General features: G+C 48.2%; 1 protein-coding gene across 2 annotated transcripts in view; it reads right to left on the reverse strand.

Annotated features, from left to right (window-relative positions):
• TTC7A (tetratricopeptide repeat domain 7A) overlaps positions 1-24687 on the reverse strand; it is a 158921-nt gene extending 134234 nt beyond the window's left edge. Inside the window, exons 1-3 of one of the 2 annotated variants that reach the window (XM_049870551.1) lie at positions 24205-24687; positions 12392-12555; positions 6731-6899 (exon numbers count right to left, since the gene is read on the reverse strand). In XM_049870551.1, the coding sequence (XP_049726508.1) occupies positions 6731-6899; positions 12392-12555; positions 24205-24388 (517 nt within the window). In that variant the 5' untranslated portion in view covers positions 24389-24687. Of the gene's footprint in view, positions 1-4766; positions 4825-6730; positions 6900-12391; positions 12556-24204 lie in introns of those variants that run through there. The other variant, XM_049870552.1, reaches the window with a different exon arrangement.
• Between the last annotated feature and the right edge of the window lie 792 nt (positions 24688-25479).

Consider the following 25479-nt stretch of genomic DNA (forward strand, 5'->3'; position numbering starts at 1 on the left):
CATGTTATCAGGAGGGAAGAGTGCCTGAAAAATGACATCATACTTAGTAAAGCAGAAGATCAGTGAAAAAGAAGACCCTCAATGAGATGGACTGGCTGCAACAATGGGCTCAAGCATAGCAACGATTGTGAGGATGGCGCAGGACTGGGCAGTGTGTCGTTCTGTTGTACATGGGGTTGCTATGAGTCAAAGCTGACTCGATGGCACCTAATCACAACCACCACCTATGGTTTATGCCTTTTCCTACCCTGTAATCATCTTCTCTGCCATTTCTGATTGACCTTTGTACCCCAGTGACAGCTTGGGGCCTAGCGTGTAGTAAGCAAATAGACAAATGGATGTATTTATTCACGATAAGTGTAGAGTCTATTGGGGCTTCTCCCTCTCCATTTAAAAGGTGGTCCTTGGAGAATTCATAAACTAATTGTGGTATATTTATACAATGGAATACAAAGAAGTAAAGAACAAACTTGATATACACGACAACATGGACCAATCTCTCAGAAATTATACTGTGCGAAAGAAGCTAGATAAACAAAAAGTACATACTATATGATTTCATTTACATGATGTTCAAAGAAATGCCAAATTAATCTATATTAATAGAAACCAATCAGTGGTCGCTGGGGGCAGGGACTGGAAGGAGGGCTGAGGGAACTTTCTGGGGTGATTTTATGTCTTCATTGAGTGTTGGTTACATGAGTGTTTACATTGATCCACCTCATCAAATTGTACACGTAAGATTTTTGCAGTTCGCTGTATGCAAGTAATAGTGCTAATGCATTTTTGAAAGGAAGCAATTATGAGTCCAGAGAATTCAATAATCAAAGCGTAGGGAATATTTCCACTGAGGTAGTCCTTCTATAAAAAAATTTCCAACATACGTAAGACCAGAAGGTTCCTGGACTGGCATGGCTTTCCCTAAGCAAGGGCACAGCCAGTCACCTGGTTTTGCCCATAAAAGGGACTTTTGGCCTTATCTATTGACATGAAGGTCCCTTTTCTTGTCCACAGAGGTCTGATTAGAAAACCCACTTGGGGACTTTGACCCTTGAGTTTGTTCACGCTCTGCTTCACTATTTCTGCACAAGTGGTCAAAACGCAAAACTAGATTCAAGATGAAGCCGGCCACTGGGCCCTCGATGGATCTCAGCGGCTGTAGCGCGGCCCTGTCCAGCAGGCAGTCTGCCAGGAAGTGCTGGACACTACCTCCTGGTTCCCACTGGCAGGAGAAGACTTTTCTGTAAAGACACCCAGCTCTACAAGTCAAGCGAGGTTTGCTTTCCTCCGCCCCTTAATGTTGTTGTTGTTGAGAATATACTCAGCAAAACATACACCAATTCAACAGTTTCTACACGTACAATTCAGTGACACTGGTTACATTCTTCAAGTTGTGCAACCGTTCTCACCCTCCTTTTCTGAGTTGTTCCTCCTTCAAGAGGTTTGCTTTTTAATTAACTCTGAACTTTCAGTTTGGAAGCAAGCTGACCTGGAGCTGCCTGGGGCTGAACAGCAGGCTGGTCCTGGCTTCCTCACTGGAGATGACTCACCATGTCCCAGGAGCCCCACCCTCAGAGCCTTGGGCTTTGGCTACAGGGGTGAAGAACACAAAGCTTTCCCTGCGACTGTTCCATCCAGACAAGCAGACTCCTTCCTGCCACCGACCCATCAGTCAAAGCGTCCACAGAGGGCTACACCCACAGTTGGGTCCCCCAGGTTGGGGGGGAGGGGAGGAAAGAAATGTGAGTCACCGTTTCAGCCCTCAGGGAGGGAGCATCACAGCCAGGTGAACAGGACACCCCCAAACCACATTCAAAAGGGGGCCACTGGACACCGTGTGTCAAAAAGCCTCCAAAATGTGCATATCCTTTGACCCAGTGATTCCATTTTTGAGAATTTTATCCTAAAAAAAATATATATATATAAAATCATTGTATGCAAAAATTTAGCTTCAAGGATATTCACTGAAGCATTGATAATGGCAAAAAAATAAGATGTAACCTGCAGTTCCAATAACTGTGGGCAAGTTCACTTAATTAGGATAGACCCTTACTATGAAACGTTGTGAAGGTATTTTAAGAAGTGACGGAGATGTCTCCTGGAAAGTGGTTCACAAGATATGAACTTTAAAAAGCATATTATAACACATGACTGTATGAGCTTATTTTTGTGGGGAAAAAAAACCCCACATACAAACATATAGGAAAAAAGGCTCAAAAGATATTACCTCAAACTGTTTACAAAGATGTAAGTCTCAATTTCCTCAAAAGGCAAAATGGTTTTACTAACCATGCCTAGCTCAGTGGGTGGCCATGATAATTAAATTATGATATATACTATAAAGAACAGAATGTATGCTCAGAAAACATTTCCAAGTGACGCTTACAACGACCTTTAACCCTCCCCTAGGATTATATATGAAAACTCTAATTCAGGGAGAAAAGATTCATTCTAAGACCCCTCAGCTAAAAAGTGCCAGAGTTGAGACCTGATCCAGGTTTCTGACTTTAATACCCTCTGTTCTGCCAGCCTAGACTCCTCTGAGGGTGACCTTCTCTTCCCATCAGTAACTCACCAAAATAAAAATTAAAAAAAAAAACAAAACAAGCCCATTGCTGTTGATTCCGACTCATAGCAACCTCATGTGTTACAGAGTAGAGCTGCCCTGTAGGGTTTTCTTGGCTGTTATCTTTATGGAAGCAGATCACCAGGCCTTTGTTCCATGGCACTGCTGGGTGGGTTCGAACTGCGGACTTTTCGGGTAATAGTTGAGCACAAACTGTTTGTGCCACCCAGGAACGTTGAAGGGCAGCATAAGGAGTTTAAACTTTGTCCTCGTTGCAACTGACACCATGGAGGGGTTTCAGCAGGGGAGCCATGTGAGAGAGAGAGAATGGTGGGTAGGAGACCAGCTATGAGGCTACTGCAGTGGTCTTGGCAAGGTGGCCGTGGCCTGGCCCAGGACTGCAGCTGTGGAGAAGAGGGGTAATCGGATTTGGAAAGCCCAGAGGACTCACTGATGGACCGGATATGGAGGTTTAGAGAAAAAGGGGCATCAAGGATTAATCCTTCTTTTTTGGCCCGATCAATGGGTATACAGTAATGATGGCTACTAAGGTGGCAGAAGGGAGGGTTAATTTGTTCAAGTCAGCTTGAACTCTCTGCTGATCTCAAAGCTTAGACTTTCTTCTTCCTCTGACAGGGCCCAGCCACCTCCCAGGTGCCACCATAAGGCTAAAATCCAGTCTTCTACTCCCAGCAGGACCAACTTGGAGCCGCTCAGCCTGGGCACAGGCGTGACTAACGTGTTGGGGAACAAGGAGTACTGGGAGCTGGGCACAGACGACTCGGATGTGGAAATGACAGGTGTTCCCATGAATGTGCTTTATTTTTCTTCCTTAAAGAAAGATTTGTGGTTTTCGTACTGTTTCTGAAGAAAGAGGCTTGACTTACAGACAATAACTACTGCCTCCCCTCCACCACCAAATACACATATTTACACACACATGATGTTTATATACTTCAGGCAAGGAAAATCCAAGATTGCTTGAACCGCCCTTGCTCTCAAGCTCCCGGCATGGTGTCTAAAGCTTTCCCTGAGAAGCAGAAAGCGCCTTTGGGGCCTCACCCTCGTCCCTCCCACTTCAGAGGAAGGCTGAGTCCTGTGAGCGAGACCTCAGACAGTCACATCCCAAGCCCCTCTGGTCTGAAGGGGAAACAGGGTGAGTGAAAGTGCTACTGTGTTTTTTGGGGGCGGGGGTGAAGAGACCCAGAGGACTCCCCCAGAAGGAACAGCAGCTCCATACGAGAGACACCCATAGTCGCACCCTTTGCCAGGCCTGCTCAGCTCCCCCGCCCCGACCTCCTCCCACCAGCCAAGTGCACCTGAGAACCAAATCCCCTGCCCAAACAGAACCACAGAACAGGATTCAAGGCAAAAAGGTAAATAAAGCTGTGGTGTAGCCGTATGGCCAGGGGGAGTCCTCAGAAGTGGGTGAGTCAGGCTCTGCCCTGGAATCGGAGAGAGCCAGAAAGTGAAGGTCAGGCTGACTCAGGGTGGTGGATTCCAGTTTAACCGTGAGCTAACTGTCCTCTGGTAAACTGCTTCACTTCTGTCAGCCTCAGTTCCCTCACTTGTAACATGAGGTATTGGCCTAGATGAGTTCCTCGCAGTCTAAAATTCTGAGCAGGGTGTTTACAAGCTCTGGCTGCCTGGGTTTAAACCCTGGCTCTACCACTTCCTGTGAGACATCCCTTGCATGAGTCGCTTCACCTCTTCCAACCTCAACCCCTTGTCTGTAACGTGCGTGTGAAGGGGATGCCTACTCAGAGGGCTGCTGTGTGGGTTAGATGAGGACATACCTGGCATGGAATGAGAGCTTAATAAATCATATTTTTCTCTGCACTCTGCGGCCTCCTACTGCTACCACCCTTATGCTCATGAAATTTTGTCAGGACCAACGGCCAGCCATCCCCATCCCCTCTGGAGTGTGGCCCCTTCTCTCTGCAAGGAGAGACCCACCATACCCCTCCCGCCCCCCACTCCCAGGAAAATCAGCATCATGCACGCCCCGGCAGCCACGTGCATGGTCTCAGGTGCACACAGGCAGGTAAACCTCAGTATACCAAGCAGCAGGGAGCAGGCACTGCAACAGGACAGGAGGACAGGCAGAGAGGAGGCAGGACAGTGGGCCGCGTGCAGTCACTGGGATGGGAGTTAGCAAAGTCTGTGCCCGAGCGGCCCGCAGCAGCGCCCGGCTCCTTACCTCCCCTGCAGGACCTCTGACCACCGGGACTCTGTTCCCCCAAGAAGCTGGAGGCATGCTGGAAAGAGTAGAGAGCAGGAGAGAGGGGGCAATATGTACTGAGCCAGGTTTACAGGGAGAAGCACTGAGAAGGAAACCCAAGGAAGGGCGTTCAGTTTGGGGAGTCATGGAAGAAGGGGTCTCCAAGAGGCCCAAGAGACCCAAGCTCCAAATGAAGACCACCCCCAAGACTGGCCTACGTCAGGGGTGCCGAGAGTGGGATGACAGAGCAAACGGAGAAGACCCCCCCGCAACAGACCGGACCATCCCAAATGGGCACCTGCCCTCCTGCAGGGTGGCGCTGGCTCTGCCCAGGGGGACAATCTCGGCAGATTTCCTGGGACACTGTGAGCAACTTCTCAGTGGAGAGACGGACCCAAGGATCCAGGGATGGACAAACAACCCTCAAGAACTCCCACCAACGTGTACTAGTGGTTACCAGGATAGGTCGGGGGTGGGAGGGGGCGGGAAATGGGGAGTCACTGCTTAAGGGGCGCTGAGTTTCTGTTTAGGGTGATAAAAAAACTGGAAGCGGATAGTGGCGATGGTGGCACAACATGGTGACCGTACTTAATGTCCCTGAACGGTACTTGTAAAAATTAGTGAAATGGCAATGTTTTGTTACATATATTTCACCATAATACAATTAAAAAGACAAAAACCCTACCAGTCAGAGCTAGAAGAGGATCTGCACCTTACAGATGTCACGGTCACCCCCACAGGGACCCAAAGGAGACAGAGACGTGTGTGTGTGAGGGACAATGGAGGATGAGGGCAAGGGGATCCCTCGCATTCCAAGGCCAAAGTGGAGGTTCTAGCCCTGACTCCATCATAAATCCCTGGCTGATTTTGGACAAGGTGCTTATCTCCTCTGGGCCTCAGTTTCCCTATTTTAGATGGGGAGAATGTTCCTATCTACAACAGAAAAGGGGGTGCCATGCACTCTATGCTAATGCCAGGCACCAAATCCTCATGTAGACACAGGCATCTAGACTGTTCTCTGGGGGCGGGTCTGTGCCAGGATAGGGAGATGGTCAAACATCTAAGATTCCTGGCAATAGTCTGGGCAGAGTAGCTCATGGATCTCATTGCCAGCAAGGTCCACCCCTCACGCTCTCTGATTCCAGGATTCAGGGAAGTGGAGCCTGAAGCACAAAATTTGGGGTAAGGCTTTTACTAGCATTTAACACGTGCAGGGTGCCATTCAATAGCACTACTTCCCCAACTGGGCCAGCTATGGCCCCCTTGTGAAATGCCTGCTTCACTGGGCTCGTGCTCCTGAGTTCCCGCCAGAGTGCCCCCACCCTGGGAATGCTGTGAGCTCCTCCAAGGCAGGGGAAGCTCTGACCTGTTCACCACTGGGTCCCAGCACCCACTCGCTGGGCGACTCACAGCACTTGCTCAGCCAATACCCATGGGATGGCGGCTCCTCTCCAGCACCAGGCACCCAATTTGTGACCAATGCCAGTCACTAGACTAGCCTGACAGTTCTGTAAGCCTTTCTCAACCTAATTACACCACCCCACTGATTCCTCTTGGTCAGGGCAAGCTGGTGAGGGTAGGCATGACAGCCCTTGTCTTACAGAGAAGTAAACTGGGGCCAAGAAAGGTGAAGAAGTGATTTGCCCAAAGGCACACAGCTGGGTAACTATTGTCAATAGGGCCAGTGGAAAACATGAGTGTTCTGACCTCCCGGCCCAGGCACCAGGCTCGCCGGAATGTGCTGGTGTGGCTGGTGTCCATCCTGGCTAGTCAATGCTTGGGCACCTCCTTGGGTTAAATATCTAGAACATCACCCCGTAGACCTACCCTCAACAGCGTCCACTGCCCTTGGCTGCCCCCTGCCCCAAGCACCTGAGGTGGCCTAAGCGTAACTAGCTGGACATTCTGGTGAGGAGTTCCCATGGGGTGGGGGGAACAACTACCTTTGATGACAAAGGCCTCTGACAGCAGCCGCATCTGGTAGAGGGGCTTGTTCTCCACCGACATGTCGTCGATCCCGGCCCGTGCATACATGCTGATGGCGTCCCGGTACGAGCCTTCCATGTAGTGCAGCTTGCCCAGGATCAACATGGCTTCACACAGGTACTGTGGCTGAAAGACAAAGACCGCGTTAGCAGGCTCCTGCCCCAACCCCCACAGGTACCCAGGGACAAGCACTCCCTCTGAGCCACGAGTCATGCCCATTTGCCTAAGACCCTGCTGGAACACCACTCCCCTTTGGAAACCTTTCTGGACAATAGCAGATGCTGACAGCATCCCTTCTCCCCACACCCACAGTCCCTGGCTGACACCGTGGCTCTTAATGAAATTCTGGTATGAATCCCTGTTTCCTGGATGTGTGTCTCATGCCTCCAGCTAGACTCCAGGCAGCTTGCAGATGAAGAGCCCTGCCTTCTCTCTCCTGATGCCCCAAAGGCTCCAAGAGGCCCAGCCCTCAGGAGGTCAGGCACTTGTGCTGAGCTCAAGGGGGTGCCAGGGGCAAAGCCAAGAGTTGTGGGGTCTGAAGCTTGTACCATTTGGGGATCCTCTTTAAGAAAGCAAATGCAAAATTATAAATACCTAATTAGATATGTATTTATACCTAAAATAAAAGGCATTGGAAAGAGACTGTCCAGGTGAGAGGCCCTGAACCCGAAGGCCCTGGGGGAAGCCTCCAGCCCATGGCCACGGTGGGACCTTGCAGGGGAAAGGAATGGATGTCACCAGTATGGGACAAGAGAGAGAAGAAAGGGGGACCTGCTGGGCACTCCTGTCTTATCAGAAGTGGGGGAAAGTTCTCAGAAGCAAGGATGCCAAAAGTGTCTAAATTCAAACCTGCTTTCCCTCTCCTATTCAAGGGCTCTTGGGACTTCCCTTAGGGCCTGAGATCTGGTCTACCCTAGTCACCCCACCCCTAGATCAGGCACTGCTCACAGCCAGAGCTCCCAGTTGCTGACTAATGGGGGTAGCCAGCAGATCTGGGAGTCCTTGCCTTGGACTCTGGGCCGGCCCTGCTCCAAGCTCTCCCAGCACTGGAGGACTCCATTCCTGTGCTCAGTTGGCCAACATCCCATCGGGCCAGGCACCTCCCCTGATGCACAGGCATCTACTCTGTTCACAACGCTCCCACCCCTGCCTGACCTCTGTCCTCGCAGGAAGGGGCTGCCCTTGTCTCCCTGAGGGAGGCAAGTGTCTGGGGAACCTGTACCACAGAGGAGGTCTCTGCCATACCCCACCATCTATTATTGTCCTCTAAGAAGCCAACAAGAAAACCCTGGTAGCATAGTGGTTAAGTGCTACAGTTGCTAACCAAAAGGTCAGCAGTTCAAATCCACCAGGCACTCCTTGGAAACCCTATGGGTGAGTTCTAGTCTTTTCTATTGGGTCGCTATGAGTTGGAATTGACTTGACAGCAACAGGTTTGTTTTGGTTTTTTGGTAAAAAGCCAACTAAGAGAAACAGAGCGTGGCAAAGCCAGGCTGCAAGGAAGCCAACTTCTCCTTTCGCACTGGTCTTTTTGGGTCTTGTAAATACACTTTCCTCTTCCTTTGCCTTGGCTCACACAGGTCCCGTACCTGGAACAGTCTCCCCTTCCCTTCGGCCTATCCAAATCCTCTTCCATACTCTGGCGTCCTGCTCAGGTCCACCACCTATGCTCCTCCAAGCCTGCCTGACTACCAGCAAGCTTCCTACTGCTGAATTCTTAAAAAAAAAAATGCCTACCAAATAGCCCACTTACTTGGCTCCCACAGGCCAGACTTTATACTCTAACTATTGATTAACTCTCCAATGCTGTATTTTTCAAGGACATTTGCTGATCTCCCCAAATAGGCCACCCACTCCCTGGGTCTGAACAACAGCTTTGTATCCTCAGAGGCACACCACCCACAGTCCCTACAAGCTGGGTAATGACGCTGCTTCCCCCCACTGGCTTCAAGCCAGGAGCACCTGTCCTCCCTGCTCGGGCCTCAGTTTCCTCACTCCATCACAGCGATGCTGAGTGCATTAGTAAGGCGAAGTCCAGAAAAGAACTTTGAACTCTTCCTGAGAAATAAGCTAGCTAAATACAGGGTATGAGTAATTATTATTATTACCCTCTTCTACTGCAAAGGAGGAAAGCACAGCTAAGCTCAGGACACATTTCAGGGCATGATGACAGTGTGATGGGCCAAGGACAGTTTATAGCAGAGCTTCCACCAGGTTCGGGAAAAATTAGGGACCATGCAGTTGACAGTTCATAAAGCTAAGTTTATACTATTGAAAAGGCTGCCCTATATCCTGAAAGTATAGCCATCTTGCTTTTTGGTCTTAAAATATTCTTTCTTTTATGGAATGATGCCAATAGGAGATGGTAATTTTGTAGTTGTTTTTGTTTTGTTTTGATTGTGCTTTAGGTGAAAGTTTACAGAGCAAGTTAGTTTCTCACTCAACAAATTGCTACATAAATTGTTTTGTGACACTGGTTGCAATACCCACGACGTGTCAACACCCCCCCTTTCCCACCCCAAGTTCCCTGTGTCCATCCATTCATTTTCCTGTCCCTTTCTGGCTTCTCATCTTTACTTTTGGGCAGGCGTTGCCCATTTGGTCTCCAATACTTGATTGAACTAAGAAGTACATTCCTCACATGCGTTATTGTTTGTTTTATAGACCTGTCTAGTCTTTGGCTAAAAGGTGAACTTCAAGTTGTTTGTTTGTTTGCTTGCTTTTCTAATGCTCTTACTTGGCAAAATACAAAGCTGGCTACCCTCTGTGGGACCTGTGTACTTGAATTTGAAATGTTCTCGGTCGAGAAGGACGTTAAGCAGGAAGTTGGTCAGTTTGGGAAACTGTCGCTCTGTTGTGCGGACTGGGCCTGTCACCTATTCTTTTTGTGCCTCAGTGTCTCTGACAGTGAAAACAGAAGAACGGCCTCATGTGGAAACCCAGGTAAGAGGCCAGAACTTATGAGGAAATATTTCAGAGATGTAAAATGGGACCTATAAAAGCAGGAGTGTCACTGTCATTGTGAATTAACACAAGCTTCTTGGTCATTCTTCCCTCTCCAGTATTTTGGAAGGCAGTGCCAAGAATCGGCAAAGAGCATTAGAGCTTGGGATGTGGAGTCAAAAAGGCCTGGGTTCAAGTCCTGCACCTGCTACCATGGTGCTTGACTAAGGGACTTAACTGTCCCAGATCTGTTTCTTCACCTGGAAATGGGGTAAGGGTGGTGTCTTAGTCATCTAGTGCTGCTATAACAGAAATACTACAAGTGGATGGCTTCAACAAAAAAATTTTATTCTCTCACAGTCTCGGAGGCTAGAAGTCCAAATTCAGGGCACCTGCTCCAGGGGAAGGCTTTCTCTCTCTGTCAGCTCTGGGGGAAGGTCCTTGTCATCAATCTTCCCCTGGTCTAGGAGCTGCTCAGTGAAGGACCCCAGAGGGCATGTGCTCTGCTCCTGGCACTATTTTCTTGGTAGTATAAGGTCCCTCTGTCTTTCTGCTTGCTTCTCTCTTTTATATGTCAAAAGAGATTGACTCAAAATACAATCTAATCTTGTAGATCGGGTCCTGCCTCATTAACATAACTGCCTCTAATCCTGCTTCATTAACATCATGAAACCAAAAAGGATTTACAACACGTCGGAAAATCATGACAAAATGCCAGACAATCACACAATACTGGGAATCATGGCCTAGTCAAGTTGATACACATTTTGAGGGGACACAATTCATTCCATAACAGGGGGTATCATCTCAGGTTCCTGTTAGGAACCAAAAAGACGCTGCAATGCCTGGCAGCCCCTGGGTAAAGGAGGTTATGACAAGTAACTCATTTTCACTGACTTCCACAGGACCTCAAAATCATCTAAATGGGTGTCCCAGGACCCACTTTCTCCTCATTCCATCTGAGCTACTCAGGATACTTGGGGATCCATAAAAGTTTTTATCCCTTGCCAAGAAATATCACCCCCACATACATCTTGACCTTTGGTGGTAAGATAGGTAATCTCACAAACTACTTTTAACATTTTATTTTGCCTGATCAACACCAAGTTTTTTGCTCTGGTCTGGAAATAAATACATACATTGGGATAACAGGGGATTTCTCACTGTCATTGGTACCTATGTACGTCTTTGATCAATAAAACATGGGAAAACTTATATTTAATAAATGTGATGTGGTAGACAGAACAATTTTCAATACAATCCATGTGGGTACTATTCAGCCAATACAATGAATGAGGTACCGGCAAGGAGTAAGCACCAAGAGAAGGTTCTAAGTGAAGAATAGCAAGTTGTTGAACATGTCTCCTATGGCTCTAACAAGAAAGGAAAGCTCTAAGCCTACATGTAGGCTTATAAATATACAGAAAAATGGGACCCACACCAAAGGGTAATGAATGCTTAGCTCTGGGGACAGAGGTGGGCATGGGGTTGGGGGTCACACATAAGACTTTTATTTTTTATTCAAACTACTTGTTTACTGGTTGAATTTTTTACAATAAACATACATCGCTTTTGTTATTTCAAAAACAATTTAAAAAAAATTGAATGTAGTCTACTAGGAAGAAAATAAAAGGGGGTCTTGATGGGAAAAAGCTTGGAACCCACCCATTGAGTTCAACCCTTTCATTTGGCAGATGAGGAACCGGAGAGGTCATGAGGTCAAAGGACGTGTGCAAGGTCAAGCAGCTATTTTAACCCAATGCAAACACCCAGAGCTACAATAATCCCTGTCGAGGAGCCTAAAACCAATAATCTTCCCTGAGCGGCACAAACAGTTAAGTGCTCGACTACTAGCCGAAAGGTTGGCAGTATAAACCCACCCATAGGCACCTAGGGAAAGGCCAGGCGATCTGCTTCGGGGAGGTCACAGTCATGAAAACCCCAGGGAGCACAGTTCTAACCTGCACACATGGGGTCACCATGAGTTGGAATTGACTCGATGGCAGCTGTTTTTTGTTTTTTTTATTAATGCCTCTTTAGTACCTTGCATACAGTAGGTGCTCAACCAATACACGTGGACTTAAACTGGCTTGTCCTATTATTGAACTCTTTCCTCGTTAGCCAATTCTGCATGTGCCTGCTTGCAGCTAGATCAAAGGCTCACTGGGGTCTTATTTCCCTGTGACCCTCCAAGACGCCACAGGGCCAGGTACATATTAGGTCAACCCAGCACTATCTAATAGATATCTACACATAAGTCACAAATGCAAACCACATATGCAACTTCAAATTTTCTAGCAGTCATATTAAAAATGATAGAAATACAAAAATTAATTTTAATAAGGTGTTTTATTTAACCCAACATAGTCAAAGCTTTATCATTTCAACATGTAGTCAATACAGAAAATTATTGAGATATTTTACATTCTGTTTTATGCTAAGTCTTTGGAACCCAGTGTGTGTTTTATACTTACAGCGCATCTTAACTTGCTCCAGGCACATTTCAAGTGCTTAACAGCCACAAGTGGCTAGTGTCCACTGCACTGAACACCACAGAGCCAAGCCTTAAGGGGGCTTGTTGTTCAAGTAACCAAATGGCCCAGGGAGGGCTTGATGGCAGATGGGAGGTCAGGGGAGGGCAGAGGAGGCCCAGGCTTGGAGGACTGAGGACTTACCAACAGGTTCCCGTGGCTAAGGATACTACTCAGAAAATTCTTGGCTTCATTCATCCTCGGCTCATTCTTCTCCAGCAAAGGGATGGAGTCTTTTACCTTGGCATGGTTCTCCTTCAAACACTGCTCTAGGAGGGCCTCAGCCAGGAGCAATTTCCCAAAGTCATCTGAAAGACATGTTGGGGTCAGAGTGCGGAATGAGGTCAGGGATCCTCTGAGCAAGGCAGATGTGGACAGCGGTATGTGCCCTGGTACCTACCAACCCTCTGGCCCTTCACGAATGACTCAGACCTGAGAAAATAAAGAAAGGCCCATTTTCCACAAACTTAGCCTGGAGAGAAAAAACATGGGCACTTTACCATGGTCACGTCACAAAAGTCCCTTTCGCATTTATTTTCTGGTTGGGGAGGCACAGTTCCCAGGACTTGGGACAAATTCCCAGAATTTCAGAATTTAAAACGAGGGAAAAAATCATACCCAGGCCCTGCTGCGGTAAGCCCAAGAAAGAATTCTCAAACTACTGAAGAGGGAAAACATATGAGGTGGGCAAATAATGCATTTTCACGTGTTCCTACTTTCTGTGTAACCACAGTCGTTTTTCTCCATTTTTAAGGTATTTTACAATGTCCCTGATAAGCTAGCAGCCTCTGGGTGGACTCAAACCTCCAACGTTCCGGTTAGCACCAAGCGTGTTTAGCCGCTTGTACCACCCAGGGACTCCGCCGCTCAGTAGAAATGCCCAATAAATATCAGTCCAATGAGTCAGATTCTTTCAACTACTGTACAAGGAAGCCATAAAGCTCAGGGAGTTAAATAACAACCCGCAAATGTCTCTAGGAATGCCTGCTTGGCCCCATCCTTTCCCAGTGCTGCTTCTGCTGCTAGGGCAGCATTCTCAGTCCACAGCCTTGCCAGGGACACCATTCACTCTCAGGATGTCCATCAACAGGGGAGTGATGTATAAAGTATGGCGTGTCACAAAAACGGATAGCATGTGGTCATAAAAATGGAACAGGATGGAATGAGGAAGGTATGTATGTGCTGCAATGGAATGAGGAGCTCCAGAATAAACTGATAAGAAAGCAAAGTGCACACCAGTGTAAATAATATGCCACCGTGTGTTTACGCCCGAAAGTTATGTGAAAGAATACACAAAGGTTGGATAACCTTGAGGGCGTACTGGGGAAGAAAAGAGAGCAGGGAGGCTGGTCACTCTTGACTCTGGCACCTTGGGAATTTTGAACGATGTGACTACGTTACCTAATTAAAAAAAAAAAAAAAAAAAAACACTAAATCAACCAGGAATGAAAGGCAATCTACTCTCCATTTCCAAATCTCAGCTAGGAGATGGCTGGGCTACTCGGCATTGGATGCCTAGCCCAAAGCAGCATCCCTGAGTTAGAACCTGGCTGTGTGACCCTGGGCAAGCTGCTTTCCCCTTCGAATTTATTTCGCATCTGTAAAACCAAGGGATAGGACACCAAAGGTTTAAAGAACTGACCCTAATCCTTCTCAAACTTTTCCAAAAAGCTGAAGAAGTAGGAACACTTCTGAATTCACTCTATGAGGCCAGAATTACCCTGATAACAGAGCCAAAGATACAAGAAAACTACGAACCAACATTCTTTATGAACATACCAGGTAGCCCCCTATTCACGACGCATTAGAGTTACAACAAACCGCACTTACAACCATCAGTTTTTTGTACATCTTATTGTTAGTAACTGGCGTAGCAGTTAAGTGCTATGGCTGCTAACCAAAGGGTTGGCAGTTCGAATCCGCCAGGCGCTCCTTGGAAACTCTATGGGGCAGTTCTACTCCATCATATAGGGTCACTATGAGTCGGAATCAACTTGAGGGCCCTGGGTTTGGGTATATTGTTAGTAATACGTGCTACATACAATGTTGCAATACATAATTTGCTGATGTTATCATTCTCAGATGTTCAAAGATTGCATTTATAAAGACACTGATAACAAAAGGCAATAATGGAAACTAAAAAAAATAAAGCAGGTATTTGACTTACATTAGAACCAACTTAAGATGAACTTGTCTGTCATGGATTGAATTGTGTCCCCTAAAAATATGTGTATCAATTTGGCTGGTCCATGATTCCTAGTATTGTGTGATTGCCCACCATTTTGTCATCTGATGTGATTTCCTTATGTCTTGTAAATCCTATCTCTATGATGTTGGTGAGATGGAATTAGCGGCAGTTATGTCAATGAGGCAGGACACAAGCTACAAGATTGAATTGTGTCTTGAGCCAATCTCTTTTGAGATACAAAAGAGAAAAGTGAGCAGAGGGACATGGGGACTTCAAACCACCAAGAAAGCAGCGACAGAAGCAGAGTGCATCCTTTGGACTCAAGGTTGCTGTACTGAGAAGCTCCTAGACCAATGGAAGATTGATGACAAGGACCTTCCTCCAGAACTGACAGAAAGAGAAAGCCTTTCCCTGGAGCTGGTGCCCTGAATTTGGACTTCTAGCCTATAAGACTGTGAGAGAATAAACTTTTGTTTGTTGAAGCTATCCACTTGTGGTATTTCTGTTATAGCAGCAATAAATAACTAAGACATCATAGAAACAGAACCCTGTCATAAATCAGGGACTACCTGTAGATGCAAAAGTCCTCAACAAACTACTAGCAAACCAAATCCAACACATATATTAAAAAGATTATACACCACGACCAAGGGGGATTTATCCCAGAAGCGCAAAGATGGTTCAATATAAGAAAATCAACATAATACACAGTCATAGAATGAAGGAAAAGAACCACAGGGCCATCTCATTGATGCAGAAAAGGCATTTGACAAGATACAATACTCTTTCACGATAAAAACACTCGACAAAATAGGAATCGAAGGGAAATTCCTCAACATGATAAAGTGCGTTTTTGAAAACCCACAGCAAACAACATACTAAATGGAGAAAGACTAGAAGCTTTCCCCCGAAAGATGAGGAACAAGACAAGAATGTCAATTCTCACCACTCCTACTCAACATTTTACTGGAGGTTCTCTTGTTGTTGTTGTTCTATGCCATCCAGTTGATTCCAACTCATACTGACCCTATAGAACTGAGCAGATCGGCCCCATAGGGTTTCCGAGGATGTAATCTTTACGGAAGCAGACTGCCACATCTTTCTCCCATGGAGTGGCTGGTTGGTTCAAACCACCCACCTTTGTTTAGCAGCTGAGTGATTAACCACTGCATCACCAGGGCCCCTTAAAAAGCTACTGTTGTTGTTGTTAGGTGCCACTGAGTTGGTTCCAACTCAAATCAACTCTATGTCCAACAGAATGAAGCACTGCCCAGTCCTGTGCCATCCTCACAAGCTACTAGAGTTAATTCATGAATTCAGCAGTTAACAGGATACAAGAGCAACACACGAAAATCAGTTGTCTTTCTATATAAATCAGCAATAAACAATCTGAGACGTTAAGAAAAGATTTAAGACATTTAAGAAAACAATTCCATTTATAACAGCATCTAAAAGAATAAATACCTAGGAAAAAATGTAACCAAGGGGATGAAAGACTGAAAACTATAACACTGCTGAATGAAATTAAAGAAGACGTAAATGGAGAGACATCTGTGTTTATAGATTGGAATATTTAACATTGTTAAGATATCAATATTACACAAAGCATCTACAGAGTCAATGCAATCTCTATCAAAATTCCAACAGTTTTTTTTTTTTTTTTTTTTTTGCAGAAATGGAAAGGCTGATCCTCATATTCAAGGGGAATTGCAAGAGGCAATTTTTTTAAAAAGATGAACAAAGCAAGAGGACCAGAAGCAGGTTGGGGGAGAAAGGGGGAGTTAATGCTTAAGAAACACTTGAGTTTGTGTTAAGGGTGGTAAAAATTTTTAGAAACGGATAATGGGGATGGTCGCACAACACTGTGAACTTAATGTCACTGAACTGTACGTAAAAATGGATGAAATGGCAAATGTTTTGTTATTTAGATTTAGACACACCCACCACCCCCCCACCCACCCCACGTAGGGTCAGAAGCCTGCGAGGACTCTGGCACCCTCAAGGCTGCCCCTTCTGAAGGACCACGTCCCTCCAAGTCAGCCCCCTCAGGCTCCACCTCCGGCCGGTCCCGCCCCTTCGCCGCCCGGTGAATCTGGCGGCGCAGCTCACGGGTGCGAGGCCGAGCCCCCTGCCAATCATCCGCCCGTCAAGCCCCGCCTCCGCCCGGTCCGCGCCAATCATCGGGCGTCAAGCCCTGTCTCCTCCCGGCAGGCAACCAGCCTCCCGCCTCGACTGAGCTCCTTGGCTCAGCTCCCTTCCAGGCCACGAGAAGCCAGCTTCCTTCCAGCCAGCTCAGTCGAGAAATTCTCCCCACCTTTCCTCAGAAGGAGAGTGGCTTGTAAACCCGTGTAACTCCAAGTGTGGTCCGGAGCTGGCGCGGGTCTGTGAATGTTTGTTATCCAACAATATGAATCCACAAATTTAGACTACACCTTTAGAAGCTCCATAATAATTTCACAGAATAATCTAGATCGGTCATTTTTCTAGAAATTAATTTTTATATGTAATTTATGAAAATAGCACAGCACAACGGATTGCAAAAAAAAAAAACAAAACAAAAAACTGATCCTTCACCCAGAGAGTTTGAGAAGCACTGCTATAAACAAGAGTGCCTTTTACGGTGAAAAGGGGACTAATATTTGAGGGTCTAATATATGCCAGTCACTTTAATATATGTTGTTGTCAGGTACCACTGAGTCGATTCCAACTCATAGCGACCCCTGTGAAACAGAGTAGAAAATGCCCCATAGGGTTTTCATGGCTGTACTCTTTAAGGAAGCAGGTGGACTGGTCTTTCTTCTCCCTTGGAGCCGCTGGGCAGGTTGGAACCACCAATCTCTCAGCCAAGCTAATCTGCACAGTCCTGAAGACAGATACCTTAGTTATCTTGCGCTGGTGTAACAGAAATACCACAAATGGACGGCTTTAGCAAGCGGAAATTTATTCTCTCACAGTTTAGGAGGCTAGAAGTCCAAAATCAGGGTCCCAGCTCCAGGGGAAGTTTTCTCTCTCTGTAGGTTCTGGGGGAAGGCCCTTGTCATCAGTCTTCCCCAATCTAGGAGCTTCTTAGTGCAGGGACCCTGAGTCAAAAGGACATGCTCTGCTCCCAGTGCTTCTTTCTTGGTGGTAGGAAGTCCCTCTCCTCCGTGCTAGCTTCTCCCTTTTATATCTCAAAAGAGATTGACTCAAGAAACAACCTAAATCTGTAGCTTGTCCTGCCTCATTAACAAAACTGCCTCTGTTCCTTCCTCATTAACATCATAAAACAAAACAAACAAACCTGTTGCTTTTATGACCCTATGCTACAGAGTAGAACCGCCCCATAGGGTTTCCAAGGAGCAGCTGGTGGATTCGAACTGCCAACCCATTGGTTGGCAGCTGAGCTCTTAATCACTGTGCCACCAGGACTCCCATTATCATCATTCCAAAAAACAACCAAACCCAGTGCCATCGAGTCGATTCCGACTCATAGCGACCCTATAGGACAGAGTATAACGGCGCCATAGAGTTTCCAAGGAGCACCTGGCGGATTCGAACTGCCAACCATTTGGTTAGCAGCCGTAGCACTTAACCACTACACCCCCAAGGTTTCCTATTATCATCATAGAGGTTAGGATTCACAACACATAGGGTAATTGCATTAGACCACAAAATGGTGGACAGTCACACAATACTGGGAGTCATGGCCTAGCTAAGTTGACACACATTGTGGGGGGACACAATTCAATCCATAACAGTAGGTACCATTCCCTTCTAATAGACGATAATAAAGATGGCATTTCCTGAGCACTGACTATGCACCAGGCACTAAGTGCTTTACTGATATAATCTCACTCAGATGAGAAAACAGACCTGAAATAACAAGGATACACTCAGTGAGGGGGTCTAGAATTTCAACCTGGGTCTGGGGGACCCAAGAGCCCCTTTTCTCCCCATCACCTGTTCCACCACAACAGGATGGAGGTAACGGTGACACCTGAAAGAGCCAGAGGGGAGCCCTCCGCGTCTGCACAGACGGGAGGGTTGTGAAGGCATGGGTCATCCACAACTCTTCCACATGGGACTCCGGAACCTCACACACACATGTGTGTGCATGTGAGTGATAGGCATGTGCATGCTTGCACCAGAACGTTACTATTCTACTCATGCTACCCATGGATGAAGCTGTCATGACCGATGGAGGGGCGAAGGTGTACGGAATTGTAAGGAATAGGCCCCTGGGAAGAAAAGTTTCTCTGTCTAATCCATTCAATACTCATGCTATTAAAAGTTGACAGTAGAGGGAAATAATCATCGGCTTCAATCACCATCCAAAGCACCGGATAGCTGTATCTCAGTCAGCCCTGAACGCAACGTAATATCATTACTGTCTAATCGAAAAGAATAATCTGTCTCCCCTGAATCCCATGCAGAGCAGAGCTTCTGGCAGTTTAGAAATAAAGAACAGCCTAAGAGCTGTAAACAGTAGATTAAAAATTAAAGCAAAAAAAAAAAAGTTACTACCAATTCCAAGGGTAGAGATAAGAATTGTTCCCATTTTCACATACCTGTGAGTTTCAGACAATTTCATAACTAATATTTCAGGTCCTTGTCCTGAGCCTTTCTGTCCTCCCTGTTCACTTCTCTACTTGGTCTGTTTCTGTTTAGCGGACACTCGGTAGGTGCCAGGAATTCACTTTCTCTTCTTCCTGTGCCCAATTCTCCTTCCCCTTCCCCCACTTCTCTCTCTTTCTTTCCCCTCTTCTTTCCATTTCACTGTTCTCAACTGGCCAGTTTATGGAACTGAAAGACATTTTGGAATTAAAAGTTCTAGATTTCCAGTTGTTAAATAAAATCCAGTGGAAAGAGGCTTTCCTGTTCTTCTCCAAAACAAGGCAAAACAAGTTGCTTTTTTATCATCCTGTTTTCTAAAAACTACTTGCTACTCAGGTTTGGATAAAGTGCTCCAGCACCTCCCCTCCCAGGGTGTACTGGGGAGACCCTCCTGACAAACAGCAAACCAGACCCTTGGAGCCTGGATGTGATTCTGGCACCCCGGGCTTCCTGCCCTCAGCAGAGGCCCAAACGGAATCAACCACTTCATCGTCACCAAGGCTCCCTACCTCACCCTGAGTCAGAATCGACAGGACAGCAAAAGGTTTGGTTTGGGTTTTGGCAGTTACCTTCCTCAAAGCCCTCTCAGCTCCTACTCCTCTCCAGGTCCTCTCAGGACCCTAGACCACAGGGACCCCCTTCAAAGACACCTGCCTTCTCCCCAGGCCCCATATTTGGAGGGTGGTACTCCCCTCTCCACAGCCCTTTGCTTCATAATCTGAAGACCTGGGCCAGCCTGCCAGGCCAGGGTCTCCAACCAGGCCCTTCCCAACTAGGCCAAGTGGGGGCACAGCGGTCTCTGCAGCTGCTCACCCCACAGGACAGCTGAGGCCTGGGACCTTCCAACCATGGTGAGAGGAGGAAGAGGCCAGAACTAGTCAGAGGCCACCTGTCCCCCACACACCCGTTCTAACTTAAACTAAAGAAATGCTCAGAACAACCTCTAGTTAAAAAAAAAAAAAACATTCAGTTCAAAGAAAATGAAAAAGATAGGGGGCAGGGACTACAGACTTGAGATGGATAGACGGAGGGATAGACAGAGGGACAGACTTGTGACAACAAACAAATGCCATGTGGGATCTTATTTGGATCCTAACAAACCAACTGTAAAATTTAACTGTTAGATTTTTGAGGGGTATGATCACGGTTCTGGAGTTATATTTTTGAAAAGAGTTCTTATTTAATAACCATGTACTAAAAAATTTAAAAGTGGGGTAGAAATGGGTGATAGCATAGCTCAAACAAGACTGTTCATGAGTTCCTATCATTGAAGCTGGGTGATGGGGACATGGGAATCACTCTTCTATGTTTCTGAAACTTTTCACAAAAAAGTTTTCTCTTCTTCTTAGCCATGTGGCTGGGCTCTTTGTTGTTAACATGAACAACCCTCCAACACAGCCAGTCACACTGCAGGGTTCCCCAGCTGCCACCCTAACCTAATCTGAACCGGATGTGAGTTTGAAAGAAAACTTACAAAGAGTAGCAACTGCCCTCCCCTTGGGGTGGGGGAGTACCCCCCAAACAGGAAAAGGGTGTGGGTATGCTACACATCTCCTGACTCCCTACTCCCACCAGACCAGAAGAGGCCCCCACAGCTCTGACCTCACCTCCTGGCCCACCTGGAGTGGAGTCTGGGCTCCTGGAGCTATTGTTAGTTTCTGTAGGAAACCTCAGGGACACAGCCAGGCCTCAGGGTCTCAGTGGGGATCAACTGCCCCCTCAGCACCTTCCTTCCCCTCTCACAAATTATGGAGCTTTGAAGCTTCAGGTCACTGACCCAACACATCGGAGCTTTAAGAACCTCCTTCCTGGGCCACAGTGGGGGGTCAGCATCAGCACCCCCAAACAAAGCAGGCTCTCAATCCCCAGAGTGATCAAGGAACCTCAAGGTTCCTCAAGTGATCAAGGAAGAGAGAACTGAAATAGCAGACAATCCAAAATACACCCCAAATGTGAGTTGGGGATGGTGTATCTGGATTCAACACAAAAAAAAGTAGGAGAAAATTCACTCACAGAGTTAAACCCAAAAGTGGGCAGGAGACATCCCACTGCCCCTAAACCTCCCTCCCTGCACCAGTCAGCTCCTACAGTTCACAGGCTCTGGGACCCCCACTCTGTTACAAGTGGACATGGAGGCAGGCACCCAAGCTGGGGTTACAGGCTCCACCACACAGTTCTCTGGGCCTTGGTGTCTCTATCCCCTAAATGGAGACAGTAACTCCTGGCCTCCTCACAGGGTTGTTTCTAATGGGAGACTAAAAAAAGAGAGAGAAAGCACTTTATAAACTATAACTATACCAGCGTTTCCAAACAGTATTCCACAGAATGTGGTCAAAGTAAGTTTGGAAAATGTGTTATTTATACCCTAACCTCACAACTGGACCAATAAGCAACATCATCATAAACAGACAAATAATGAAGTTGCCAAGGACGTCATTTTACTTGGATCCATAGTCAACGCCCATGGAAACAGCAGTCAAGAAATCAAACAACGAATTTTGCTGCAAAAGACCTCCCTGAAGTGTTAAAAAGCAAAGATGTCACTTTGAGGACTAAGGTGTGCCTGATCCAAGCCACGGTGTTTTCAATCACCTCATATGCATGCAAAAGCTGGACAATGAATAAGGAAGACCGAAGAAGAATTGATGCCTCTGAATTACGGTGCTGGCAAAGAATACTGAATAAAGCAGAAGAATGAACAAATCTGTCTTGGAACAAGTGCAGCCAGAAAGCTCCTGAGATTCGAGGATAGAGAGACTTCCTCTCACGTACTTTGATGGAGGGAGGGATCAGTCCCTGGAGAAGGACATCATGCTTGGTAGAGGATTAGCGAAAAAGAGGAAGACCTTTTACGAGATGGATCGACACAGTGGCTGCGACAATGGGCTCAAGCATAACAATGATCATGAGGATGGCGCAGGACCGGGCAGTGTTCCGTTCTGTTGTACACAGGGTCGCTATGTGTCAGAACCAAATCGATGGCATCTAACAACAACACAACATACTCTAACCTGGCTTGAACATCACATGCAGGTGAGCACGATAAAGGCTCCAAGAAACACTGCAGTTAAAAAAAGTCTCTTAAGTGTTATTGAATCCATTACCTCCAAACTTAATGGCTCCTCAAACCTTTTCTTCTTGGGATACCTATTAACTGCTCAACCTACTTAAGACCCCTGAAGACAAGCTTAGGAAACACAGCCCGTCCTGTCTTGAGCCCAGTGTGTTTCTCTGTGGTGCCAGCCTCACTCAGATACCCATAGTTTACCCAGGCACCTATGCCCTCTGTGGATTAGTTCTCATTCCCACCCTCATCAGCCCCATCCCAGCACATCACCCCACAGAGAACAATGAGGGGATCCTGCAATTTATCCATTCTGCCCTAGAAGATTGGGGCTTACCAGCTTCTTCCAAATACGTGCCTTGAGCTCTGGCCATTAGTCCTCACTGCCATGTTGAGACCTGCTGCAAAGCCGCAAACGGATTGCCTGTCCTGCCACCTACGCTCCTCTCTGGCCAAACACACCCTGAGCTTCACAAACACCCACCAGGGGCCAGCCCACGCTCTGCTGCTTCCCTGAAGCCTTCTCCCCTTTTTCTGAGCTGCACAATCTAACAGACCACTGCCCTCTGACTACCTCTCTGCCTCCCCATCCATTTTGTCAGCTCTTCAAGAACAGGGATTTTGTGCCATACATCTCTGAGAGGTAGTGGTGCTAGTGGTTAAAAGAACGCACTCAGAAACCTGGGTTCGAATCTTGGTTCCAACACTTATTGGCTGGGAGATCAAGTTAACTTCTCTGTACCTCCATTTCCTTATCTATAAATTGGGGGAAACAAGAGTCCCTCCTCATGGGATTATTATGAGTAGTTATTGAGTTGATTAAAGTGCTTAGGACAGTGCCTGGCACACAGTGAGCACCAGGTAAGTGTTAGCTATTATAATTAATATTATTATCACTCTGTCCTTCCCACGGAGCCACAGGCTGAGCAGTCTTTACAAACTCTTTATATCTGTATTTATTTACACCCTGCTTCCTTCCATAAGGAAACCCTGGTGGCATAATGGTTAAGTGCTATGGCTGCTAACAGAAAGGTTAGGAGTTTGAATCTGCCAGGCACTCCTTGGGAACTCCACGGGGCAGTTCTACTCTGTCCTACAGGGTCTCTATGGGCCGGAATCAACTCGATGGCAGTGGGTTTGGTTTTTGGTTTTTCCTTCCATAAAAGGACCTCTGGTTGTGCAGTGAGTAAGCGCTCAGCTGCTAACCAAAAGGTCAGCAGTTCGAACCCACCAACTGCCCCATGGGAGAAAGATGAGGCAGTCTGCTTTCATAAAGATTTACATCTTTGGAAACCCTGGGGGGCATTTCTACCCTATAAGGTCACTATAAGCTGGAATGGAATCAAAGGCAAGGGTTTTTTGTTTGTTTGTTTCCTTCCACAAAGGCTCCGAAGTGGCTGTGCATATAGGGGGCGCAGGAAGGGCTCTGCGGGCTGGGCTGAAGGCCCCAGGAACAGGACTTGAAGTTGGAGGCTGGGGTGGGGTGTTCCCCACTGCTCCATCAAGGTGCTTTCCCGCCCCAGCACGAGAGCCCAGCCCAGCCAAACCAGCCCTACTGCTAAAGCCGCCAACTGCCAAAGCTGGATGGGTCCTGGGTTCGACCACAGATAAGGAAACTGAGGTCTGCCAGGCCTCTTCCCCACTTCTCCACCAACCCGCCCTGATACTCCGACAAACCCTACCCCTGTCCGCTTTCTTCTTACTTTGGGGAGAAGGAGGGAAGGCAAAGGGAGCCAGAAGGAAGCCAGGGAGTCATAGCCTTCACCTGACGGGAGTTCAGAGAACCTCCCCCAGACTCGGGGTGGGGGGACAGAGTTCAGCTCGTGCACCGATACGGGCAGGTACCAGCATTTCACGGTAGACATTGTTACTAACACGAAGTCAGAATAGAAAGCCTATTTTCTCTTTACCCCAAAGCACCCAACCTGGTTGTGATTTTCTCCTGGGGCAGAATCTTCCTAACTACCCTGGCTGCGCCTAAAACTAGCACTGCAGGGAGGGTAATCCCGAAGGCAACCGTCGCCGGCCAGAGACAGTCAGGGCGCGCTTCCCGGAGGAGGCTCCACGTTTCGCGCGCTCGGTGCCTCTGAACCAGCCCCTTCCCTCACTCACCGCTATCCTGAGCAATGCACCTGGCGCTGGGGCTGCCTCGCCGGCTGCCTCCGCCGCCGGTCAGGACCAGCGTCTGCAGCTGCTGGACCAGCTCAGGCACGCGGTCCCAGTGGCCCTCCGCGCGGCAGCGCTCCAGTTCGCCCTCCACCTTCAGGTGGGCGCCGTGCGCGCCCTTCGCAGCCATCTTCGACCGGGCGCTGTCATGGGCGGAGCGGCAGAGAAGTGGAGACCGGGCCGGGGACGGCGTCCAGGCTGGGGCGCACACGCGGGCGGCGGGGTAGGCGGGGGCACAGGCGGCGGCTGGAGCCTGAGCGCCGGCGGAGGCCCGGACGGCGACGGGAAGCCACCAGCAGCAGCACCCAGCGCGCCTCCCGGCGCCTCTGGGCTGGGACTTCGGCTGCGCGGCCCGGGCGCGTCCAGTAGTAGCCTCCGCCTCTGCTGCAGCAGCTCCTCCCGCTGCTGCCGCCGCCGCTGCTGCAGCTGCTGCCACAGCCCCCGCCCCCGGCCTGGGCGCCGCCAGCTGCGGACCCGCCCCTGGCCGCCACCCCACCCCCGCCGGGGCGTGGCGCGACCTCGGCGAGCCGGGCGCGCGGGCGGCCAGCGCGGCCACAGCAGCCAGGCGCGCGACGAGCGCTCGCGGCCGCCCCGGCGCCCGCCCCGCGCCGCCGCAGCCGACTGGGCGCTTACTTTAATGCTGCGCGGAGCCCGGGCGCCGGGGGGCGCCTAGCTCCCCGCCCCCTCCCCATCCCATCGGGACTCTAGGCCCGGGAGACCCCCGCCCCGACAACCCAGCTTTGTGTGGTGGCCCCGTCACCACTGCACTTCCCAGCACGTCACAAATCCGGGGAGAGGCCTGCCGCTGCCAACTCAGAGAGCGACCTGCGGGGAGCCCGCCTGTCATGGCCCTCTCCCAGCAGGGACATGTGGCCCTTGCACGCCACCCCTGGGGTGCTCGGAGGAAAGTAGGCCTGTTCCCAGCCCCTCGACTTTGGATGCTCCCACCCTGACCACCCTGAGTCTTATTATTTTCTTTTAATTTTTTTTAACAGCAGGGTTCCTCCTTCCAACGTGACTCCCCACACTAACGGGCTGGCAGGCCCATGCGGAACCTCTGTTGCTCTGGATTTCTTAAAGGTTTTAAGCTCTTTCTAAGCTAGATGTTTTTCTGTTTCTTAATTCTGATGTTTAGAGTCAGTGACCAAAGTGTGTAAAGCGCTTATCAGGCCTTAGCTGAGCGCTGTAGGTTATCAAGAAGTTCAGAGAATTACAGACATG

This window comes from Elephas maximus, chromosome 26, assembly GCF_024166365.1.
Source record: "Elephas maximus indicus isolate mEleMax1 chromosome 26, mEleMax1 primary haplotype, whole genome shotgun sequence".
Classification (NCBI taxonomy): domain Eukaryota; kingdom Metazoa; phylum Chordata; class Mammalia; order Proboscidea; family Elephantidae; genus Elephas; species Elephas maximus.